Source organism: Durio zibethinus, chromosome 17 (assembly GCF_047325235.1).
Source record: "Durio zibethinus cultivar Kanyao isolate XHJ-2024 chromosome 17, ASM4732523v1, whole genome shotgun sequence".
NCBI classification, from domain to species: Eukaryota; Viridiplantae; Streptophyta; class Magnoliopsida; order Malvales; family Malvaceae; genus Durio; species Durio zibethinus.
The window spans coordinates 15,793,877-15,813,463 of record NC_143178.1 but is presented as its reverse complement, the minus strand read 5'-3'; the positions used below and the strand labels follow the sequence as shown (position 1 = coordinate 15,813,463).

Genomic DNA, 19,587 nt, shown 5'->3' with positions numbered 1-19,587 from the left:
AGGATAGCAGCATGTAGAGAGCATTACGCCTACATAAATCAAGAAGTTTTATAAATTTTGGACATTTTCAAATGATCTTTCTTATAACATTAACATGACCATTGCTAGCTGCAACATGAAGTGGTGAGTGACCATGTTTGTCCAATATATATACAACATTATTATCAAAATCCAATAATTGTTTCACTATTTTATGGTTTGTTAGAGATGATGCATAGTGGAGAGAGGCTCTTCCATGATGGTCAACTTCTTTAATCAACGTGGTTTGGCTCTTAGGAAGGCTTGCATGATACCTTACGTTTACACAAAAAATTTGTTAAGATAAAAGAAAACCATAAGCACTATCAAAGGGAAATACTTAGCAGAAATCTAATATCTCTATTTTGGTATAGAAATTAGAATTGCAAGAGTTTTGAAATAGTAAGAACTACAATGTTGTGTAAGAGAAATTTGTGAAAACAAATGAACAAAATGTGAAAATTACCATAATGGCTTTCAATGACAGCAACATGCAAAGCTATTTGGCCATCTAAACCCCTATAAGTTACGAACTTATTTGTTGATGTCATAATTTCATTCACTATCTCTCGCTTTCCTTCTCTGGAAGCAAGATACAAAGGCAATTCACTAGCAAAGTTTTCTAAAAAAGCCAACTTAGAATCAACCTTTAGCAAGAGTTGAACCACTCTAAGATGAACATTCCTGAGAGCTTCATGCAAAACTATGTTGTTTTCCTTGTTAATTATTGTCAGAATCTCAAACTTGCTAATGATTTCATCTTTATCAATTTCTTTCCAACCTGCCTTTGTAGCAATATGTAGAGGTGTATCTTTATCTAAAATTTGCTTTTATCAAAAGTGATCCATGCTTGCCATAAATCTCCATGATAATAATCTTGTGTCCAAATTTCACAATTGTGTTTTCTTGGGGAGTTACCTTTAAAAGTAGTATTGGATTTTGATATAGAAAATGTTTGAGGGAACAAACTTTGCCTAATGTGACATATTGGTTGAATTTTGGATCCATTGAATGATCATATCTAGAATTGTTAACAGGAAAAGCTTTTGATTCCCTAACTACATTATAAAAAAAAAGTATATTCCCTTTTACAATCTGGCTCTATACGACATTCAGTCAAAATATCACTGGCCTGCTTCTTCATAGATTGAAATATAGCTTTTGCTTTAACTTTTACTAAATGAAAATAAAATATACATAGGTAGAAAATCATTCTAGGTAACAAATTCAATATAATTGGCCAACATGGACTATTTCAAAGGGTCCAAGTTTGTGACTTGATCAAAGCACAATATTACAAAAAATTACATGAAGGAAAAAGATAATGGAAAGTTATGTACAAACTTAGAAAGAAATTTTTTTTTTTAAAGTTTCCAAAGGTAACAGCTTCGTGACTTTTCAAGTCATGTGCAATTTAATAGTCTAAAGTTTTGTTCTTGTTTCTTTGGATAAAAGTTGCTTAAAAGCACAAAACATGAAAACAAATGCTAATCTTCTAAATATAAAATATTTGAAGCTGGCCCAATAAAACAGGGCTATCTTATTTTGCAGAAAAATTTTTTTACTGCATTTGCCTCGACATTATCCTTTGCTACATGACTAATTGAAATTATTGAAACCAACATTTATTTTGTTGCCAAACATAAACCATAAACCGATCAATTTCAAAACACAATAATTCATTTCATATGGCACAAAAAATGTGTATTTATTAAATTTTTTTCGAATTAATTTTAAAATTGAATCAAAATAATTTGTTAAATAATTTTTATTTTATTTGAATCTACTCGATTTAAAAAATATTATCATTAATAATTATCTCAATAAATATTTTGAATTTATTAAACCATCAAATAAATTGAACAAATTAAATCTTATTCTAATTAATTTGGATTTAAAATTATTTTAGCCAAATTATTCTGAGAGAGCCCAATAAAACACTGTAGCCTATCTTACTTTGAATTCTTATTATTTTATTTTTTAATTTTAATTTCTTTAAAAAAAAGTTAAAATAATAATAATAAAAAAAAAAACAAAACAAAAAGCTTGAAAAATCTAAACAGTCAAAATTCCAATAATTCCACTGTTGAATTCAAGCCGATTGCCCACTGTATTGTTGTCTAACTTGCCAGCACAAAAATTGTAAAGTCTTTCTCAAATCTCATAGGATCGAAAATTTGAATTAAAGTGTTTCTCAAATCTCAAAAAATTGAGGATTTGAACTGGATCTAGCGAAAAATTGAGGCAAGAGAGGAGGTCAATCTTTTCTGAAAAAACTTTTGAAAGGCATTTTTTTCTGGAGGCCAATTTTTGGACGAAGAAGGTAAATGCCAAAAATCCAACAAGCCATTGCCTCCACCGGCAACCATGTGTACCATCATCCCATTCCCTTTCCTTTGCCAGCCGATCGCCAACCCAACCCCACCGATCTCCGAACTACCCCCCAGGAACAGCTCCCATCTCCCACCTACCCACCACCCACAGCCCTACTGAGATAGCCATCGAAACTGCCAACAAATAAATAGCAACTGTCACAGCCAAAAGCAAAAAATAAAAAAACCAAGCCATCAAAGCCAAAAAAAAAAAATTGCAAACAACCATGAGGAATCCATCGGGAAAAAAAAAAAAAGAAACAGAAAAGGGCCCGTTGAGGATGAAAAGGGGCTTTCGGTCATGGGATATTTTTGTTGTTTTTATGAGTGATTTGGGAGAGTATTTTTAAGATTTTGGGAAAGGAGAGAAAAGAGCTATTTTTTTGGGCGGTGGGAGCGACGGCGGCGTATGGAGGTCAGCGCGGGCGAGGAGACTTTTGGATGATCTGAACCGGTAGAAAGGAAGGATGGAAGAGGAGAAACAACATACTTTGGTTTCAGGACGACCGGACGGCGAGAAGAGGGTGAACGGCGGTTTAAAATTTCGGGTTAAAGTTTCAGATCTAAGCTATTATGAGGTGATTTGCGAAAAACAGACTCTGAATCTGAGACAAGAAGGAAGAGAGGAGTCCACGGCTGAAATTTTGGAGTCAACTGACGCCGAACGGGGGCGGTGAACGGCGGCCGGGTCGGCTACCTTCGCCGGGATCTGGGTTAGGGGAGAGTGGCCGGGTGTGTCTTTTTTGGAGAGAAAATGTTGCATTTGATACAAAAAACGGAAAACTCAGGTTTGATGCTCCTGACCCGACCCTCTTACAATGTTTGTATTTAGCGAAGTGATAAATGAATATGGAATTGTCTAATGATGTTGTAGATAACGTATGTGCTACTGACATTTTTATTATTTTGTATATTTTATCTAATTACATGTATGTACAGTAAAAGAAAATATTAGAAGAAATTGATAAGTATGAGGGTAGTTTGGAGGCATTTTTTCTTGGCTATGAGAAGCTCGACTTCACATGTAGGTTACCATTCTTCCAAATATCTAATTGTTAGCATGTGCTTATTTTTCATAACTATAATGTTCCATATTAATTGTAGCTCCCATGGTTGCTTTTTACGCTAAATGTAATTTGTTTTGATTTATTACTCTTTCCAATTCAAATGAGCAGTTTTCAATTAAATAAAATTAGTGTTGGAATATTCTTGTGATTGATTTGTGTGGGAATAGTGTACATAATTTTCTAGATCTTTTATTTTTATATGTTTAAAATTTAGGTAGATCAATCTAAGAAAGAAATTAGTTCCTTGATGCTTAACAAAGTGTGGAGCAAGTATTTGGTTTTTTGGTGCAAGAAAAAATCGAGAATTTTATTAAAGCCCTTAGAATTAGTTCTTTCTCTATTATTTCACTTTTATATGTTTATTTTATTTATTTATTTATTTGTGAATGTCTTCTCCTTGTTTCCTTTATCATTTCTTTGTATTACATTGCTTAATAGCTATCTTGTTAACTTTAATTTTTAGTAAAAATGTTATTCTCCATTCATGTTTTTTTTTTTGGTCTTAGAAGTTGTTTTATGATAAGCTGATATTGCTCTTTTTTTATATAATCTCATCTAGCTTTCAGTGAGATAGGAATAACTTACAGGGAGTGGGCACCAGGAGTTAGGGTTTCTTATGCATCATTTTAACATTTTGAGATTTTAACCATTAATCTTACTAACTTCTATGCAATCAAAAAAGTCTTATTAACTTCTAGGTGTTTTGTTTTCTCTTCAATTTTTGTGATTAGTTTACTGCATTTTCTTTTTCAGTCAGTAGCATTGATTGGAAATTTTAACAATTGGAACCCTAATGTAGATATTATGAGTCGGGTATGTTATGCTTTCTTGTGCATTGAATTGATATTTTTCATGTCTGTAAGAACTGATCTGCCATTGATGGGTTACTTGACATTAAGTGAAGTTCATAATAATTGAGCAATACTTTAGTAGGTGCACCTACAAGTGATTTTCTTTGATTGCTTTCTGAATCTTCTCCTTCTATACATGACATAAATAATGCAGTCACATCAGTAACTCCGCACTTTGTTTCTGAGGCAGCTTTCTCGCAATTTTGTATGTATTGATGAACTACATATCATTTGTGTTGCTTTTAATGAGCTACTGTCTCCCCTGCTTTTCTCTTTGACTCTGAACAATGTGCTCTATGATGTATGCCTTAAGAAACTGTAGTATTTGCAATACCAGCCGTTCATAAGTAAATGCTTATATCTTCTCTAAATGCACATGCTGAAAGAAGTTAAAAGTTATGTAGTTTGGTTTGTTAAAACACTTAGCTTAATGTTGAATCTGAATGTAAACATGTGTGTTGAGTTACATTGGCAGTGATCTATTGTCTATTTTTATATTTAAATAACAGTTTCAAATCAATAACATGGAAGTTGGTTTGATTGCATTTTATTATGATTCTTCACCCATTTCTAAAACCCATTAAGCAGCCCAAATTTGCAATTAAACCAAAATTTATCTCTAGTTTTCATCATACTGTCATTCAAAGAAAATTTGTCCCACAAAAACCTTCAGTCTTTATCTTTCATGCTACATTTTGATATGGTTAATCCATTTCCTAGTTTTCTTAATATTATCAACTCTGAGATGCAGGAGCCAATAATTAGCACATATGCCAACTTTAGAGATGATGTGGTTCCCCACATTAAGAGACTTGGATATAATGCTGTTCAAATCATTGGCTATTCAAGAGCACTCGTATTATGCTAGATTTGGGTATTATCTCCATCAAAATATCAGCTCATCTTTATTTGTTACTGTTTATGTTTGTTAACTTGTACTAAAATGTTATGTTTTGGATGTAAATAGAGATATTTCTTCAAAATTCAGTTTTGGTTGTGGAAACTAACCTCTTCTACTTTTAACAAGTTGCATTTAATATGTTGCAGGTATCATGTGACAAACTTCTTTGCACCAAGTAGTCGTTTTGGAACCCCTGATGATCTTTAGTCACTGATAGATAAGGCTCACAAGTTGGGTCTACTTGTTCTTATGGATATTGTGCACAGGTAATAATTGGACTTGCAGGAGAATATCATTTCTAGAAACACACACTTTAGTTTTATTAGCTGTTACAGTTTTTGTGCAAACGATTTTTCCTAGCTTTTTCGTACCAAAAATGAATATATAAACTCTTTTTCTTCTTCTTTTCTTGCTTAGACTGTATGGTCATTCTTCCAATAGACTTGATGCAAATATGGCCATGAGAATTTAGGCTGTTATTGGTCATTACTGTTACTATGTCTTTTCTAGTTGTTTTTGGCTTCCTAAAAGGTTTCTAAAGAACAAACCTAAAAGGGAGAAAGCAAAGTCATAATTGTTTGAAAATATATATGATTAAATGCAATAGAATTTGTAGTATAATTGTTCTATTAAAAGGGGAATCATAGTATTTTGTTCTACAAGAGATTATATTTTTTATTTTTAATTCTTTTAAAGTATTATTGTCTTTTCTACCCAAATGTACTTTCTACTTCTGGAAGCAAAAAGCTAGTAGCAAAAACAACTACCAAATGGAAACTTACTGTATTGTTTACAATGAAAGTTTTTATCTTTTGCATGTCGTTAATGTTAAATTCTTTTCTGAGCTGTAGCAAATTTTTATTCAAGTATTTGCTCTATTGCTTGGAGTAAGTAATCTTTTGCTATAAGTCTCAGTTAATTTTTATTCTTTAGTTAAATTAAGTTATTAATTAATTTTGTCATCCATCTTTGTGTCTAACTGATGTTTGATGAATACAGCCATGCATCTAATAATGTGTTAGATGGATTGAACATGTTTGATGGAACCAATGCTCGTTACTTCCACTCGGGGTCAAAGTGTCACCACTGGATGTGGGATTCTTGCCTTTTTAATTGTGGAAGCTCGGAAGTATGTACTTCTATTCAGACTTCTCTTAAACAATAGCTAGTTGAAAGATTTTGGCTTCCTTCCATCCTATTGTTTGTAAATATTAATTTTTAGTTGTTGCTTTAGGTACAAAGGTTTCTTCTTTCAAATGCAAGATGGTGGCTGGAAGAATACAAGTTTGATGGGTTCAGATTTGATGTTGTGACTTCAATGATGTACACCTATCATGGGTTGTAATTAATATCTGAGTGAGTTTGCAGATTTTCTATTCTGCTTGGTGTTATATAATAAGTTACTCACATGTTTAGATGTTAATTATCAAAGTTTTGACTTTATGTTATATAGAGAAGTAGAACTGATGTAACATTTGGTTCTTGTAAGCGGTGAAACATCATTTCTCTGTTTGTTTCTTAGCTAAATTCTCTTGAGGACTAAAGGTTTTTAGTCTCATTGCATCTTTATAATGTATTATAGTGTCATTGCATCTTTATAATGTATTATCCTGGCTAAACCTTTGTTTTCTTGAACTTGCTGTAGGTAGCATTTACTAGAAACTACAATGAGTACTTCAGAAATGCAACTGATGTAGATGTTGTTGTCTATTTGATGCTGGTTAATCATATGATTCATGGGCTATAACCTGAGGCTGTCACCATTGGTGAAGATGTATGTTCTATAACTCCTCCTTGAGTCACATTGAGCATACTTCGACTTATAATCATTTATCTTTTCTAGAATTATGATGTCTGCTTTAAGTCCCCTGTCTCTTCTACAGCAATATTTGTTGAATTGGGTTGCGTAAATGGAATGGGGTTTCAATACTTTTTTATGTGATCCATGAGGATGCTAAGTGTAGAAATGGTTTTGAAAAAGTTTGCACACGTACTTGTGTGTGCGAAGCCTACCAAACATTTGTGTATTGTACATGTTTTTCTAATTCTCTACTACTTCATCACTTCTCTTCATGCATCAATTGAATCCATATGCCATGAATAAGTAGGTTACCTTGCTGGTAGTTAAGTGTTTTGATATTGTAGAATGAACTAAAGAGTTGTTAAAAATGGTTGTTGTAAATTGAACTAATTTTTATTATAGACCAAGAGTTCTGGAAACATAGCAACTAAAGATGCCAAAAATGAAAATTCCAAAAACACTTGAAGGGAACAAACAAGCATCTCTAGAAATCTTATAATATCCTTGCTTTTCACATATTTCATCTTTGGTGCAAATAATTCACCTAAAGAGCTACTAGCAAAATACAAGGTAATTTATGTTTTACCCTTTAGAAATATTAGCATAGTCAGGAACATTTAATAGATAAAATGTTTATATTGGAGTGATTTAGTTGCAGATTTTCATATATTATTTGCACAAATAACATTCTTTAAGTTCTATTAATTTTGAAAAGGAAAAGAAACAATAGTTGAAGGTAGACTTCCACCATCTTAAAATGTCATCTGTCATAATAATCAATTCTCCACTGCTTTTCTTTTTGACTCAGAGCCATGTGCTCTAAGAAGTATGCCTTAAGAAACTGTAGTATTTGCAATACCAGCTGTTCATAAGTCAATGCTTGTATCTTCTCTAAATGCACATGCTGAAAGAAGTTAAAAGTTATTTAAGTTTGGTTTGTCAAAACACTTAGCTTAATGTTAAATCTGAATGTAAACATGGATCTTTTTATATGTATGTGGGCATGAATATTCTTCTTAATGGCCCAAAGATTGGGTGTATAGTTTGGTGCAGTTGATATTCTTAAAAGCTCCAAATAGAAAAGTTAAGAAGATAAATGTTGTCAAAGTTTTTATAATTAAGTGCAAAAGCCACCTTGCTTATGTAACAATTAATTGTATCAGCTAATTCATATATTTAATGCCATGCAGTCTCAAGTATAAAAGGGAAGGTGACTGTGTTCTAAGTGCTTAGAAAGCTGTGTTGATTTACATTGGTAGTGATCTATTGTCTATTTCTATATTTAAATAACATCTAGTGTTTAATTATACAAATATTAATGGTTTTTTAACAGAATGAGTTTGGTGTCTGGGTGATCTTTTGGCCTAATAATGCTGACGATTCACCAGCAATTCCCCTTGGTTCTCAAGTGAAGGTAAATTACCTGTAGATGAACATAAGTTTGGCTCTTGAAACTTATTGTGCTTACATTCAAATGCTACTTGTTTATTATTTCCTTTTTCCACTTTTTATGTCAGAGTAAAAAGAAACTATAAAAACTTGCAACTTTTTCCCTGTAGATCAACAAGGTATTTAACCTTTTGATCATGATCTGTGGACCAGGAACCTTTAAGTATGATGCTTTTTTTTAACACTGATCCTATTGCATGTGTATATGGTTTGACTAAATCATTGATTGTACTACAACCTTCACAATAATTAATTACTAGAATTCATGACATAAAGGCATTGAAGTATTTAGTGGGGTGGTCTCCAAGTTAAGCAAAATTATTCAAGGTAGCTGAGTTCAAATCCAACTAACTCCCGTCCTAAAAGGAAGGGAGAAAAAAAGAAAAGATGAAGATGAAAAAAAAAACCGTTTTTCTGGTGGACTGTTATGATCATGTCAATTATCATTCATCCAAACCTCTTTTTCCATGTGTACATCTTAAGTTTTTGACCATATAATTGTAGATTCGTATGGAAGCTCCATATGGGATTAAAGACTCCATTCCTGCTTGGATCAAATTCTATGTTCCAGTACTAGGTGAAATCTCATACAATGGAATATACTATGATTTGCCAAAAGAGGTATAGTTGATGGCTATTTGCTCTTTTGGTTTTGTTGGAAAGATTAGATAACTTATTCTTTTCAAACTATAAGCAGCTGAAATATTTGGAGCTTGGGGAAAATCCGAAATACCAACTAATGTTTATGATAATTTTAAAATGACTACAGGTGTGTGAAGATACATAGACAAAAGCATGCATGCATGCCTGCACACAAATATGCTTAATTGATTATATAAACAAATAATGAATACATAGACAAAGCATGCATTCATCTTAGAGTAGGTTGTTTTGATGAACGTCTTCCTTTATAACGTTAATATTAACATCACTGCCCTTAAAGGTTTTTAAGAAAACAATTTTGATTGGTTCTTTTTCATATATAAAGTCAGTTTTTAAATTGTGTTCTCGCTTGTTCAAGTTTAATCACTGCACAGCACAGTCAACTTAGTTTAGTCTGTAATATATGTCTTATCTCAAATTTTTGTAGACTAATGATTTTTATACTGTAATAGGAAAAGTATGTATTCAAACACCACTAGCCAAAAAGACCAAAATCACTTAAGTCTACGAATCATATGTTGGAATGAGTAGCATGGTATGCATCTTCCTTTCCCTTGCATGTAGCAAATTGTTATTCAACTCTTTTGTCTCTGCACTGAATTGCATTTCCTTGATTTATTTAATCTTAAAAGAGGAAACCTTAAGTTTGATAAAAAGCTTCATTAAATGCTATCATGTGTGGGATCATATTTTTTATGCTATTTCTTTCAACCTTTCCTATGAAGTGTTCTTGCAAGGTTTTGAGACTAAAAAGTAAAGTAGGAGGTTTTATAAGACAATACATTTTACAAGAAAACTTATCTTAATATTTGTATTTAAACTATCAATTTTACCCCCCCCCCCAAAAAAAAAAAAGGAAGATAGAGAGACATTTTGACTTGCATTGAACATCTTTAAGAGCATCAAACAGTATAGCTGTCTGGAAAGGCTTGTAAATTTTGAAACGGAGCTTTCCTACATCCCGTAGGCAGGGTGGCCTCTCTTAAATAGAAAATCTGTCAAATTAAGTTAGCAAAAAGCCACGTAAGTGTATACGACCTACTTTTCGTGTTCTTTGGTTAAAGGAAGTTCTTCCATTTGGATTATACTAAATAATGAGTATTACTTTAGTTAATGATAATGCAAATGCCTAACAGCTAGTGACTTGGGTCTCTGTTAACTGCTTTCTGTATAGAAATATCTTAAATAGCAGTTTCAAATCAATAACATAGAAGTTGGTTTGATTGCATTTCATTATGATTCTTCACCCATTTCTAAAACCCATTAAGAAGCCTAAATTTGCAATTAAACCAAAATTTATCTCTAGTTTTCATCATACTGTCATTCAAAGAAAATTTGTCCCACAAACACCTTCAGTCTTTATCTTTCATGGTACACTTTGGTATGGTTAATCCATTTCCTAGTTTTCTTAATATTATCAACTCTGAGATGCAGGAGCCAATAATTAACACATATGCCAACTTTAGAGATGATGTGCTTCCCCGCATTAAAAGACTTGGATATAATGCTGTTCAAATCATGGTTGTTCAAGAGCACTCATATTATGTTAGATTTGGGCATTATCTCCATCAAAATATCAGCTCATCTTTATTTGTTGCTATTTATGTTTGTTAACTTGTACTAAAATGTTATGTTTTGGATGTAAACAGAAATATTTCTTCAGAATTTAGTTTTTGTTATGGAAACTAACCTCTTCTACTTTTAACAAGTTGCATTTAATATGTTGTAGGTGTCATGTGGCAAACTTCTTTGCACCAAGCAGTCGTTTTGGAACCCCTGATGATCTTAAGTCATTGATAGATAGGGCTCATAAGTTGGGTCTACTTGTTATTATGGATATTGTGCACAGGTAATAATTGGACTTCCAGGAGAATATCATTTCTAGAAACACATCCTTTAGCTTTATTTGTTGTTGTAGTTTTTGTGCAAACGGTTTTTCCTAGCTTTTTCGTACCAAAAATGAAAATATACTCTTTTTCTTCTTTTTTTCCTGTTTAGACTGTATGGTCATTCTTCCAGTAGACTTGATGCAAATATGGCCATGGGAATTTAGGCTGTTATTGGTCCTTACTCTTACTATGTTTTTTCTAGTTGCTTTTGGCTTCCTAAAAGGTTTCTAAAGAACAAACCTAAAAAGGAGAAAGCAAAGTCATAGTTGTTTGAAAATATATATGATTAAATGCAATACAATTTGCAGTATAATTGTTCTATTAAAAGAGGAATCGTAGTATTTTGTTCTACAAGAAATTATATTTTTTATTTTTAATTCTTTTAAAGTATTATTGTCTTTTCTACCCAAATGTACTTTCTACTTCTGGAAACAAAAAGCTAATAGCCAAAACAACTACCAAATGGAATCTTACTGTATTGTTTACAATGAAAGTTTTTATCTTTTGCATGTTGTTAATGTTAAATTCCTTTCTAAGCTGTAGAAAATTTTTATTCAAGTATTTGCTCTGTTGCTTTAAGTAAGTAATCTTTTGCTATAAGTTTCAGTTAATTTTTATTCTTCAGTTAAATTAAGTTATTAATTAATTTTGTCATCCATCTTTGTATCTAACTGATGTTTGACCAATACAGCCATGCATCTAATAATGTGTTAGATGGATTGAACATGTTTGATGGAACTGATGCTCATTACTTCCACTCGGGGTCAAAGGGTCACCACTGGATGTGGGATTCTCGCCTTTTTAATTATGAAAGCTGGGAAGTATGTACTTCTACTGAAACTTCTCTTAAACAATAGCTTGTTGAAAGATTTTGGCTTCCATCCTAGTGTGTGTAAATATTAATTTTTACTTGGTGCCTTAGGTACAAAGGTTTCTTCTTTCAAATGCAAGATGGTGGCTGGAAGAATACAAGTTTGATAGGTTCAGATTTGATGTTGTGACTTCAATGATGTACACCCATCATGGGTTGCAGGTAATGTCTGAGTGAGTTCGCAGATTTTCTATTTTGCTTGGTGTTATATAATAAGTTACTCACATGGTCAGATGTTAATTATCAAAGTTTTGATTTTATGTTATATAGAGAAGTAGAACTGATGGAACATTTGGATCTTGTAAGTGGTGAAGCATCATTTCTCTATGTTTGTTTTTTAACTAAATTCTCTTGAGGACTAAAGGATTTTAGTGTCATTGCATCTTTATAATGTATTATCCCAGCTTAACCTTTGTTTTCTTGAACTTGATGTGGGTTTATTGGAAACTACAATGAGTACTTCGGATATGCAACTGATGTAGATGCTGTTGTCTATCTGATGCTGGTTAATCATATGATTCATGGGCTATATCCTGAGGTTGTCACCATTGGTGAAGATGTATATTCTATAACTCTTCTTTGAGTCACATTGAGCTTCCTTCGACTTATAATCATTTATTTGTGCCAAAATTAAGATGTCCGCTTTAAGTCCCCTGTCTCTTCTATAGCAACATTTGTTGCACTGGGTTGCGTAAATGGATTGGGGTTTCAATACTTTTTTTCGTGATCCATGAGGATGCTAAGTGTAGAAATGGTTTTGAAAAAGTTTGCACACGTACTTGTGTGTGCGAAGCCTACCAAACATTTGTGTATTGTACATGTTTTTCTAACTCTACTATTTCACCATTTCTCTTCATGCATCAATTGAATCCATATGCCATGAATAAGTAGATTTCCCTGCTACTTGTTAAGTGTTTTGATATTGTAGAATGAACTAAAGAATTGTTAAAAATGCTTGTTGTAAATTGAACTAATTTTTATTGTAGACCAAGAGTTATGGAAACATAGCAACTAAAGATGCCAAAAATGAAAATTCCAAAAACACTTGAAGGGAACAAACAAGAATATCTAGAAACTTTAAAATATCCTTGCTTTTCACATATTTCATCTTTTGTGCAAATAATTCACCTAAAGAGCTACTAGCACAATAAAAGGTAATTTATGTTTTACCCTTTAGAAATATTAGCATAGTAAGGAACATTTAACTGGTAAAATGTTTATATTGGAGTGATTTAGTTGCAGATTTTTATATATTATTTGCAAGACTTCCACCATTTTAAATTGTCATTTGTCATAATCAATTCTTCCCTGCTTTTCTCTTTAACTCAAACCATGTGCTCTAAGATGTATGCCTTAAGAAACTGTAGTATTTGCAATACCAGTTGTTCATAAGTCAATGCTTATATGTTCTCCAAATGCACATGCCGAAAGAAGTTAAAAGTTATTTAAGTTTGGTTTGTCAAAACACTTAGCTTAATGTTAAATCTGAATGTAAACATGGATCTTTTTATATGTATGTGAGCATGAATATTCTTCTTAATGGACCAAAGATTGGGTGTATAGTCTGGTGGAGTTGGTATTCTTAAAAGCTCCAAATAGAAAAGTTAAGAAGATAAACGTTGTCAAAGTTTTTATAATTAAGTGCAAAAGTCACCTTGCTTATGTAACAATTAATTGTATCAGCTAATTCATATATTTAATGCCATGTAGTCTCAAGTATAAATGGGAAGGTGACTGTGTTCTAAGTGCTTAGATAGCTGTGTTGATTTACACTGGCAGTGATCTGTTGTCTATTTCTAAATTTAAATAACATCTTGTGTTTAATTCTACAAATGTTAATTGTTTTTTAATAGAATGAGTTTGGTGTCTGGGAGATATTTTGGCTAATAGTGCTTATGGTTCACCAGCAATTCCCCATGGTTCTCAAGTGAAGGTAAATTACCTGTAGATGAACATAAGTTTGGCTCTTGAAACTTATTGTGCTTACATTCAAATGCTACTTGTTTATTATTTTCTTTTTCCACTTTTTAAGTCAGAGTAAAAAGAAACTATTAAAACTTGGAACTCTTTCCCTATAGATCAACAAGTTATTTAACCTTTTGATCATGATCTGTGGACCAGGAACCTTTAAGTATAATGCTTTTTTTTAACACTGATCCTATTGCATGTGTATATGGTTTGAATAAATCATTGGTTGTAGTACAACGTTCACAATAATTAATTACTAGAATTCATGTCATAAAGGCATTGAAGTATTTAGTGGGGCGGTCTCTAAGTCAAGCAAAATTATTCAAGGTAGCTGAGTTCAAATGCAACTAACTCCTGTCTTAAAAGGAAGGCAGAAAGAAGGAAAGGATGAGGATGGAAAAAAAATATTTTTTTGGTGGACTGTTATGATCATGTCAATTATCATTCATCCCAACCTCTTTTTCCATGTGTCCATTTTAACTTTTTCATATAATTGTGGATTCATATGGAAACTCCATCTGGGATTAAGGACTCCATTCTTGCTTGAATCAAGTTCTTTGTTCAAGCACCAGGTGAAATCCCATACAACGGAATATACTATGATCTGCCAGAAGAGGTATAATTAGTGGCTGTTTTATCTTTTGGTTTTGTTGGAAAGATTAGATAACTTATTCTTTTCAAACTATAAGTAGCTGGAGCTTGGGGAAAATTAGAAATACCAACTAATGTTTATGATAATTTTAAAATGACTGCACGTGTGTGAGGATACATAAACAAAAGCATTCATGCATGCCTGCACACAAATATGATTAATTGATATATAAACGAATAATGAATTTCTTATTCTTCTTAGAGTAGGTTGATTTGATGAACGTCTGCCTTTATAACGTTAATATTAACATCAATGCCCTTGAAGGTTTTTAAGAAAACAATTTTGATTGGTTCTTTTTCATATATGAAGTCAGTTTCTAAATTGTGTTCTCGCTTGTTCAAGTTTAATTACTGCACAGCACAGTCAACTTAGTTTAGTCTATAATGTGTCTTATCTAAAATTTTTGTACTCTTTATCCTGACTAATGATTTTTGTACTATAACAGGAAAAGTATGTATACAAACACCCCCAACCAAAAGGACCAAAATCACTTACGTCTATGAATCACATGTTGGAATGGGTAGCATGGTATGCATCTTCCTTTCCCTTGCATGTAGCAAATTGTTTTTCAACTCTTCTATCTCTGTGCTGAATTGCATTTCCTTGATTTATTTAATCTTAAAAGAGAAAATCTTAAGTTTGATAAAAAGCTTCATTAAATGCTATCATGAGTGTGATCATAATTTTTATGCTATTTCTTTCAACCTCTCTTATGAAGTGTTCTTGCAAGGTTTTGAGACCGAAAAGTGAAGCAGGAGGTTTTTTAAGACAATACATTTTACAGTAAAATTTATCTTAGTATCTGTATTTAAACTATCAATTTTACCTCCCTTCCCCTTCCCAAAAAAAAAAAAAAGAAAGGAAGATAAACATTTTGACTTGCATTGAACATCTTTAAGAGCATCAAACAGTATAACTGTTTGGCAAGGCCTATAAATTTTGAAATGGAACTTTCCTGCGTCCCATAGGCAGGGTGGCCTCTCTTAAAGAGAAAATTTGTCAAATTAAGCTAGCAAAAAGCCAAATAGGTGCATATGGCCTACTTTTTGTGTTCTTTGGTTAAAGGAAGTCCTTCCATTTGGATTATACTAAATATTGAGTATTACTTTAGTTAATGATAATGCAAATACCAAACAGTTAGTGACTGGGATCTCTGTTAACTGCTTTGTGTATAGAAATATCTTAACAGTTTCAAATAAATAACATAGAAGTTGGTTTGATTGCATTTCATTATGATTCTTTACCCATTTCTAAAACCCATTAAGAAGCCTAAATTTGCAATTAAACCAAAACTTATCTCTAGTTTTCATCATACTATCATTCAAAGAAAATTTGTCCCACAAGCACCTTCAGTCTTTATCTTCCACGGTACACTTTGGTATGGTTAATCCATTTCCTAGTTTTCTTAATATTATCAACTCTAAGATGCAGGAGCCAATAATTAACACATATGCCAACTTTAGAGATGATGTGCTTCCCCACATTAAAAGACTTGGATATAATGCTGTTCAAATCATGGCTGTTTAAGAGCACTCATATTATGCTTGATTTGGGTATTATCTCCATCAAAATATCAGCTCATCTTTATTTGTTGCTGTTTATGTTTGTTAACTTGTACTAAAATGTTATGTTTTGGATGTAAACATAAATATTTCTTCAGAATTTAGTTTTGGTTATGGAAACTAACCTCTTCTACTTTTAACAAGTTGCATTTAATATGTTGCAGGTATGATGTGGCAAACTTCTTTGCACCAAGCAGTTGTTTTGAAACCTCTGATAATCTTAAGTCACTGATAGATAAGGCTCACGAGTTGGGTCTACTTGTTCTTATGGATATTGTGCACAGGTAATAATTGGACTTGCAGGAGAATATCATTTCTAGAAACACACCCTTCAGCTTTATTTGCTGTTGCAGTTTTTGTGCAAACGGTTTTTCCCAGCTTTTTTGTACCAAAAATGAAAATATAAACTCTTTTTCTTCTTCTTTTCCTGCATAGATTGTATGGTCATTCTTCCAGTAGACTTGATGCAAAAATGGTCATGAGAATTTAGGCTGTTATTGGTCCTTACTCTTACTATGTTTCTCCTAGTTGCTTTTGGCTTCCTAAAAGGTTTCTAAATAACAAACCTAAAGGGGAAAAAGCAAAGTCATAATTGTTTGAAAATATATATGATTAAATGAGTAGAATTTGTAATATAATTGTTCTATTAAAAGAGGAATCATAGTATTTTGTTCTACAAGAGATTATATTTTTTATTTTTAATTCTTTTAAAGTATTATTGTCTTTTCTATCCAAATGTACTTTCTGCTTCTGGAAGCAAAAAGCTAGTAGCAAAAGTAATTACCAAATGGAATCTTACTATATTGTTTACAATGAAAGTTTTAATCTTTTGCATGTCGTTAATGTTAAATTCTTTTCTAAGCTGTAGCAAATTTTTATTCAAGTATTTGCTTTGTTGCTTTGAGTAAGTAATCTTTTGCTATAAGTCTCAGTTAATTTTTATTCTTTAGTTAATTTAAGTTGTTAATTAATTTTTCATCCATCTTTGTATCTGACTGATGTTTGACAAATGCAGCCATGCATCTAATAATGTGTTAGATGGATTGAACATGTTTGATGGAACCGATGCTCATTACTTCGACTCGGGGTCAAGAGGTCATCACGGGATGTGGGATTCTCACCTTTTTAATTATGGAAGCTGGGAAGTATGTATTTCTACTAAAACTTCTCTTCAACAATAGCTTGTTGAAAGATTTTGGCTTCCTTCCATCCTATTGTGTGTAAATATTAATTTTTACTTGTTGCTTTAGGCACGAAGGTTTCTTCTTTCAAATGCAAGATGGTGGCTAGAAGAATACAAGTTTGATGGGTTCAAATTTGATGTTATGACTTCAATGATGTACACCTATCATGGGTTGCAGGTAATATCAGAATGAGTTTGCAGATTTTCTATTTTGCTTGGTGTTATATAATAAGTTACTTGCATGTTCTGATGTTAATTATCAAAGTAGAACTGATTTAACATTTGGTTTTTGTAAGTGGTGAAGCATCATTTCTCTATGTTTGTTTCTTAACTAAATTCTCTTGAGGACTAAAGGCTTTTAGTGTCATTGCATCTTTATAATGTGTTATCCCAGCTTAACTTTTGTTTTCTTGAACTTGCTGTGGGTAGTATTTATTGGAAACTACAATGAGTACCTTGGATATGCAACTGATGTAGATGCTGATGTCTATCTGATGCTGGTTAATCTTACGATTCGTGGAGTTTATCCTGAGGCTGTCACCATTGGTGAAGATGTATGTTTTATAACTCTTCTTTGAGTCACATTGAGTATCCTTCGACTTATAATCATTTATTTATCCCAGAATTATGATGTCCGCTTTAAGTCCACTGTCTCTTCTACAGCAACATTTGTTGCATTGGGTTGCATAAATGGATTGGGGTTTCAATACTTTTTTATGTGATCTATGAGGGTGCTAAGTGTAGAAATGGTTTTGAAAAAGTTTGCACACATGTAATTGTGTGTGTGTAATCCTACCAAACATTTGTGTATTGTACATGTGTTCTAATTCGCTATTGCTTCATCACTTCTCTTCATGCATCAATTGAATCCATATGCCATGAACAAGTAGGTTACCATGATAGTAGTTAAGTGTTTTGATATTGTAGAATGAACTAAAGAATGGTTAAAAATGCTTGTTATAAATTGAACTAATTTTTATTGTAAACCAAGAGTTATGGAAACATAACAACTAAAGATGCCAAAAATGAAAATTCCAAAAACACTTGAAGGGAACAACCAAGAATCTCTAGAAATCTTAAAATACCCTTGCTTTTCATGTATTTCACCTTTTGTGCAAATAATTCACCAAATGAGCTACTAGCACAATAAAAGGTAATTTATGTTTTCACTTTAGAAATATTAGCATTGTAAGAAACATTTAATTGATAAAATGTTTATATTGGAGTGATTTAGTTGCAGATTTTCATATATTATTTGCAAAAATAACATTCTATAAGTTCTATGAACATTGAAGAGGAAAAAAAACAATAATTGAAAGTAGATTTCCACTATTTTAAATTGTCATTTGTCATAATAATCAATTAAATAATCAATAAAACCAATAAAAGATAATACTTTGAAGAATGTAATCGAGATGAGTAATTCTTTTGGGAAAATGTCAATATTCTTTATCTTCGTTATGTTAATTGTGCAATTGTGTATGCTATAGGTGAATGGAATGCCTACATTTTGCCTTCCTGTCCAAGATGGTGTCGGATTTGATTATCAACTGCATATGGTTATTAATAAATAGATTGAGCTTGATTATTGAAAAATGCTAAATTGATTATTTCTTGATTTCTTGTGAAAATTTTGAAATATATTTTGTGCGTGATTGTTATGTCACAATTTATTTGATTGTGATGAAATATTTTTGAAATATGCTTGCTTTTGTGCTTACTTGACTTATTTCTTGATTTGTGATTTTAATTTGATGCATGATTAGCTAATTTATCTTAACTAAAATATATTATTGGCTCATCTATTGTTCATGTCATGTGTACTTATATGAATATGATTGAGTTTTATTGGACATGGTTACAACATGAATTAAGTAAGTGATTTTCTTATAATGTTTATGTTTGTCTTAAATCATTATTGATTATGGATTATAATTTGTTTGGATATATCTATGCATTTGTGGTGAAATTTTCTTGATTATGTTTTTAATGATAAATATATCTTTTTTGAGTTTTTTGAATTCTATAGGGTTTTAAATTGATTTTGACATATTTTTTGGTGATTTATTAAATATATATTAATATTGAATATGTCTATTTTGTATTCATGCATAATTTAAAAAGTTTGATTTTTGTACATTATATGAGAATTTTAACTTTAATGACAATATTGTGATATATGATTCTTAACTTGATATATGGTTTTTAGTAAGTTTATATATATATATACATACATACACACACACATACACATCTCTTTTTTAATTGGAAAATTGGGTTTATTGAACAAAATTTCATTTGTCTATAATGATTTAGAATATGAAATTCATTTCGAATAAT

At 31.6% G+C, this 19,587-nt stretch overlaps 2 protein-coding genes across 15 annotated transcripts; both read left to right on the top strand.

Moving 5' to 3' along the window:
- The first annotated feature begins 2,099 nt into the window (after positions 1-2,099).
- Positions 2,100-19,059, top strand: LOC111289150 (1,4-alpha-glucan-branching enzyme 2-2, chloroplastic/amyloplastic-like). Of its 14 annotated transcripts, XM_089746508.1 has the most exons (18): positions 2,100-3,178; positions 5,060-5,182; positions 5,356-5,475; positions 6,209-6,338; positions 6,444-6,565; positions 6,855-6,983; positions 8,344-8,424; positions 8,964-9,080; positions 9,157-9,228; positions 9,575-9,657; positions 10,852-10,971; positions 11,703-11,832; positions 11,934-12,044; positions 14,948-15,030; positions 16,229-16,348; positions 17,080-17,209; positions 17,315-17,425; positions 17,677-18,089. In XM_089746508.1, exons 11-18 carry the CDS (start codon positions 10,955-10,957, stop codon positions 17,722-17,724), a joined length of 750 nt encoding a protein of 249 aa, XP_089602634.1. In that variant the 5' UTR covers positions 2,100-3,178; positions 5,060-5,182; positions 5,356-5,475; positions 6,209-6,338; positions 6,444-6,565; positions 6,855-6,983; positions 8,344-8,424; positions 8,964-9,080; positions 9,157-9,228; positions 9,575-9,657; positions 10,852-10,954; the 3' UTR covers positions 17,725-18,089. The 14 variants fall into 14 exon arrangements, 13 of the variants coding, with proteins under 13 accessions (XP_089602634.1, XP_089602631.1, XP_089602630.1 ...); XM_089746505.1 differs by lacking the exon at positions 9,157-9,228; XM_089746504.1 differs by lacking the exons at positions 9,157-9,228; positions 9,575-9,657 and adding an exon at positions 3,330-3,414.
- Positions 2,858-6,554, top strand: LOC149514046 (1,4-alpha-glucan-branching enzyme 2-2, chloroplastic/amyloplastic-like). The gene is made up of 8 exons (XM_089745743.1): positions 2,858-3,063; positions 4,024-4,066; positions 4,211-4,270; positions 4,499-4,609; positions 5,060-5,164; positions 5,417-5,475; positions 6,209-6,338; positions 6,444-6,554. The coding sequence occupies exons 1-8, from the start codon at positions 2,858-2,860 to the stop codon at positions 6,552-6,554; spliced, it is 825 nt and encodes a 274-aa protein (XP_089601869.1).
- Positions 19,060-19,587: the final 528 nt, after the last annotated feature.

Bases quoted from the DNA above. Each gene is read 5' to 3' on its own strand.
- LOC149514046 (XM_089745743.1), top strand. From the start codon at position 2,858: ATGGAAGAGGAGAAACAACATACTTTGGTTTCAGGACGACCGGACGGC. The intron at 4,610-5,059 runs GTATGCCTTAAG...TCTGAGATGCAG, and splicing joins TGAACAATGTGCTCTATGAT to GAGCCAATAATTAGCACATA. The intron at 5,476-6,208 runs GTAATAATTGGA...TGATGAATACAG, and splicing joins CTTATGGATATTGTGCACAG to CCATGCATCTAATAATGTGT.
- LOC111289150 (XM_089746501.1), top strand. From the start codon at position 6,946: ATGGGCTATAACCTGAGGCTGTCACCATTGGTGAAGAT. The intron at 6,984-10,851 runs GTATGTTCTATA...AATATGTTGTAG, and splicing joins CTGTCACCATTGGTGAAGAT to GTGTCATGTGGCAAACTTCT. The intron at 15,031-16,228 runs GTATGCATCTTC...AATATGTTGCAG, and splicing joins ATGTTGGAATGGGTAGCATG to GTATGATGTGGCAAACTTCT.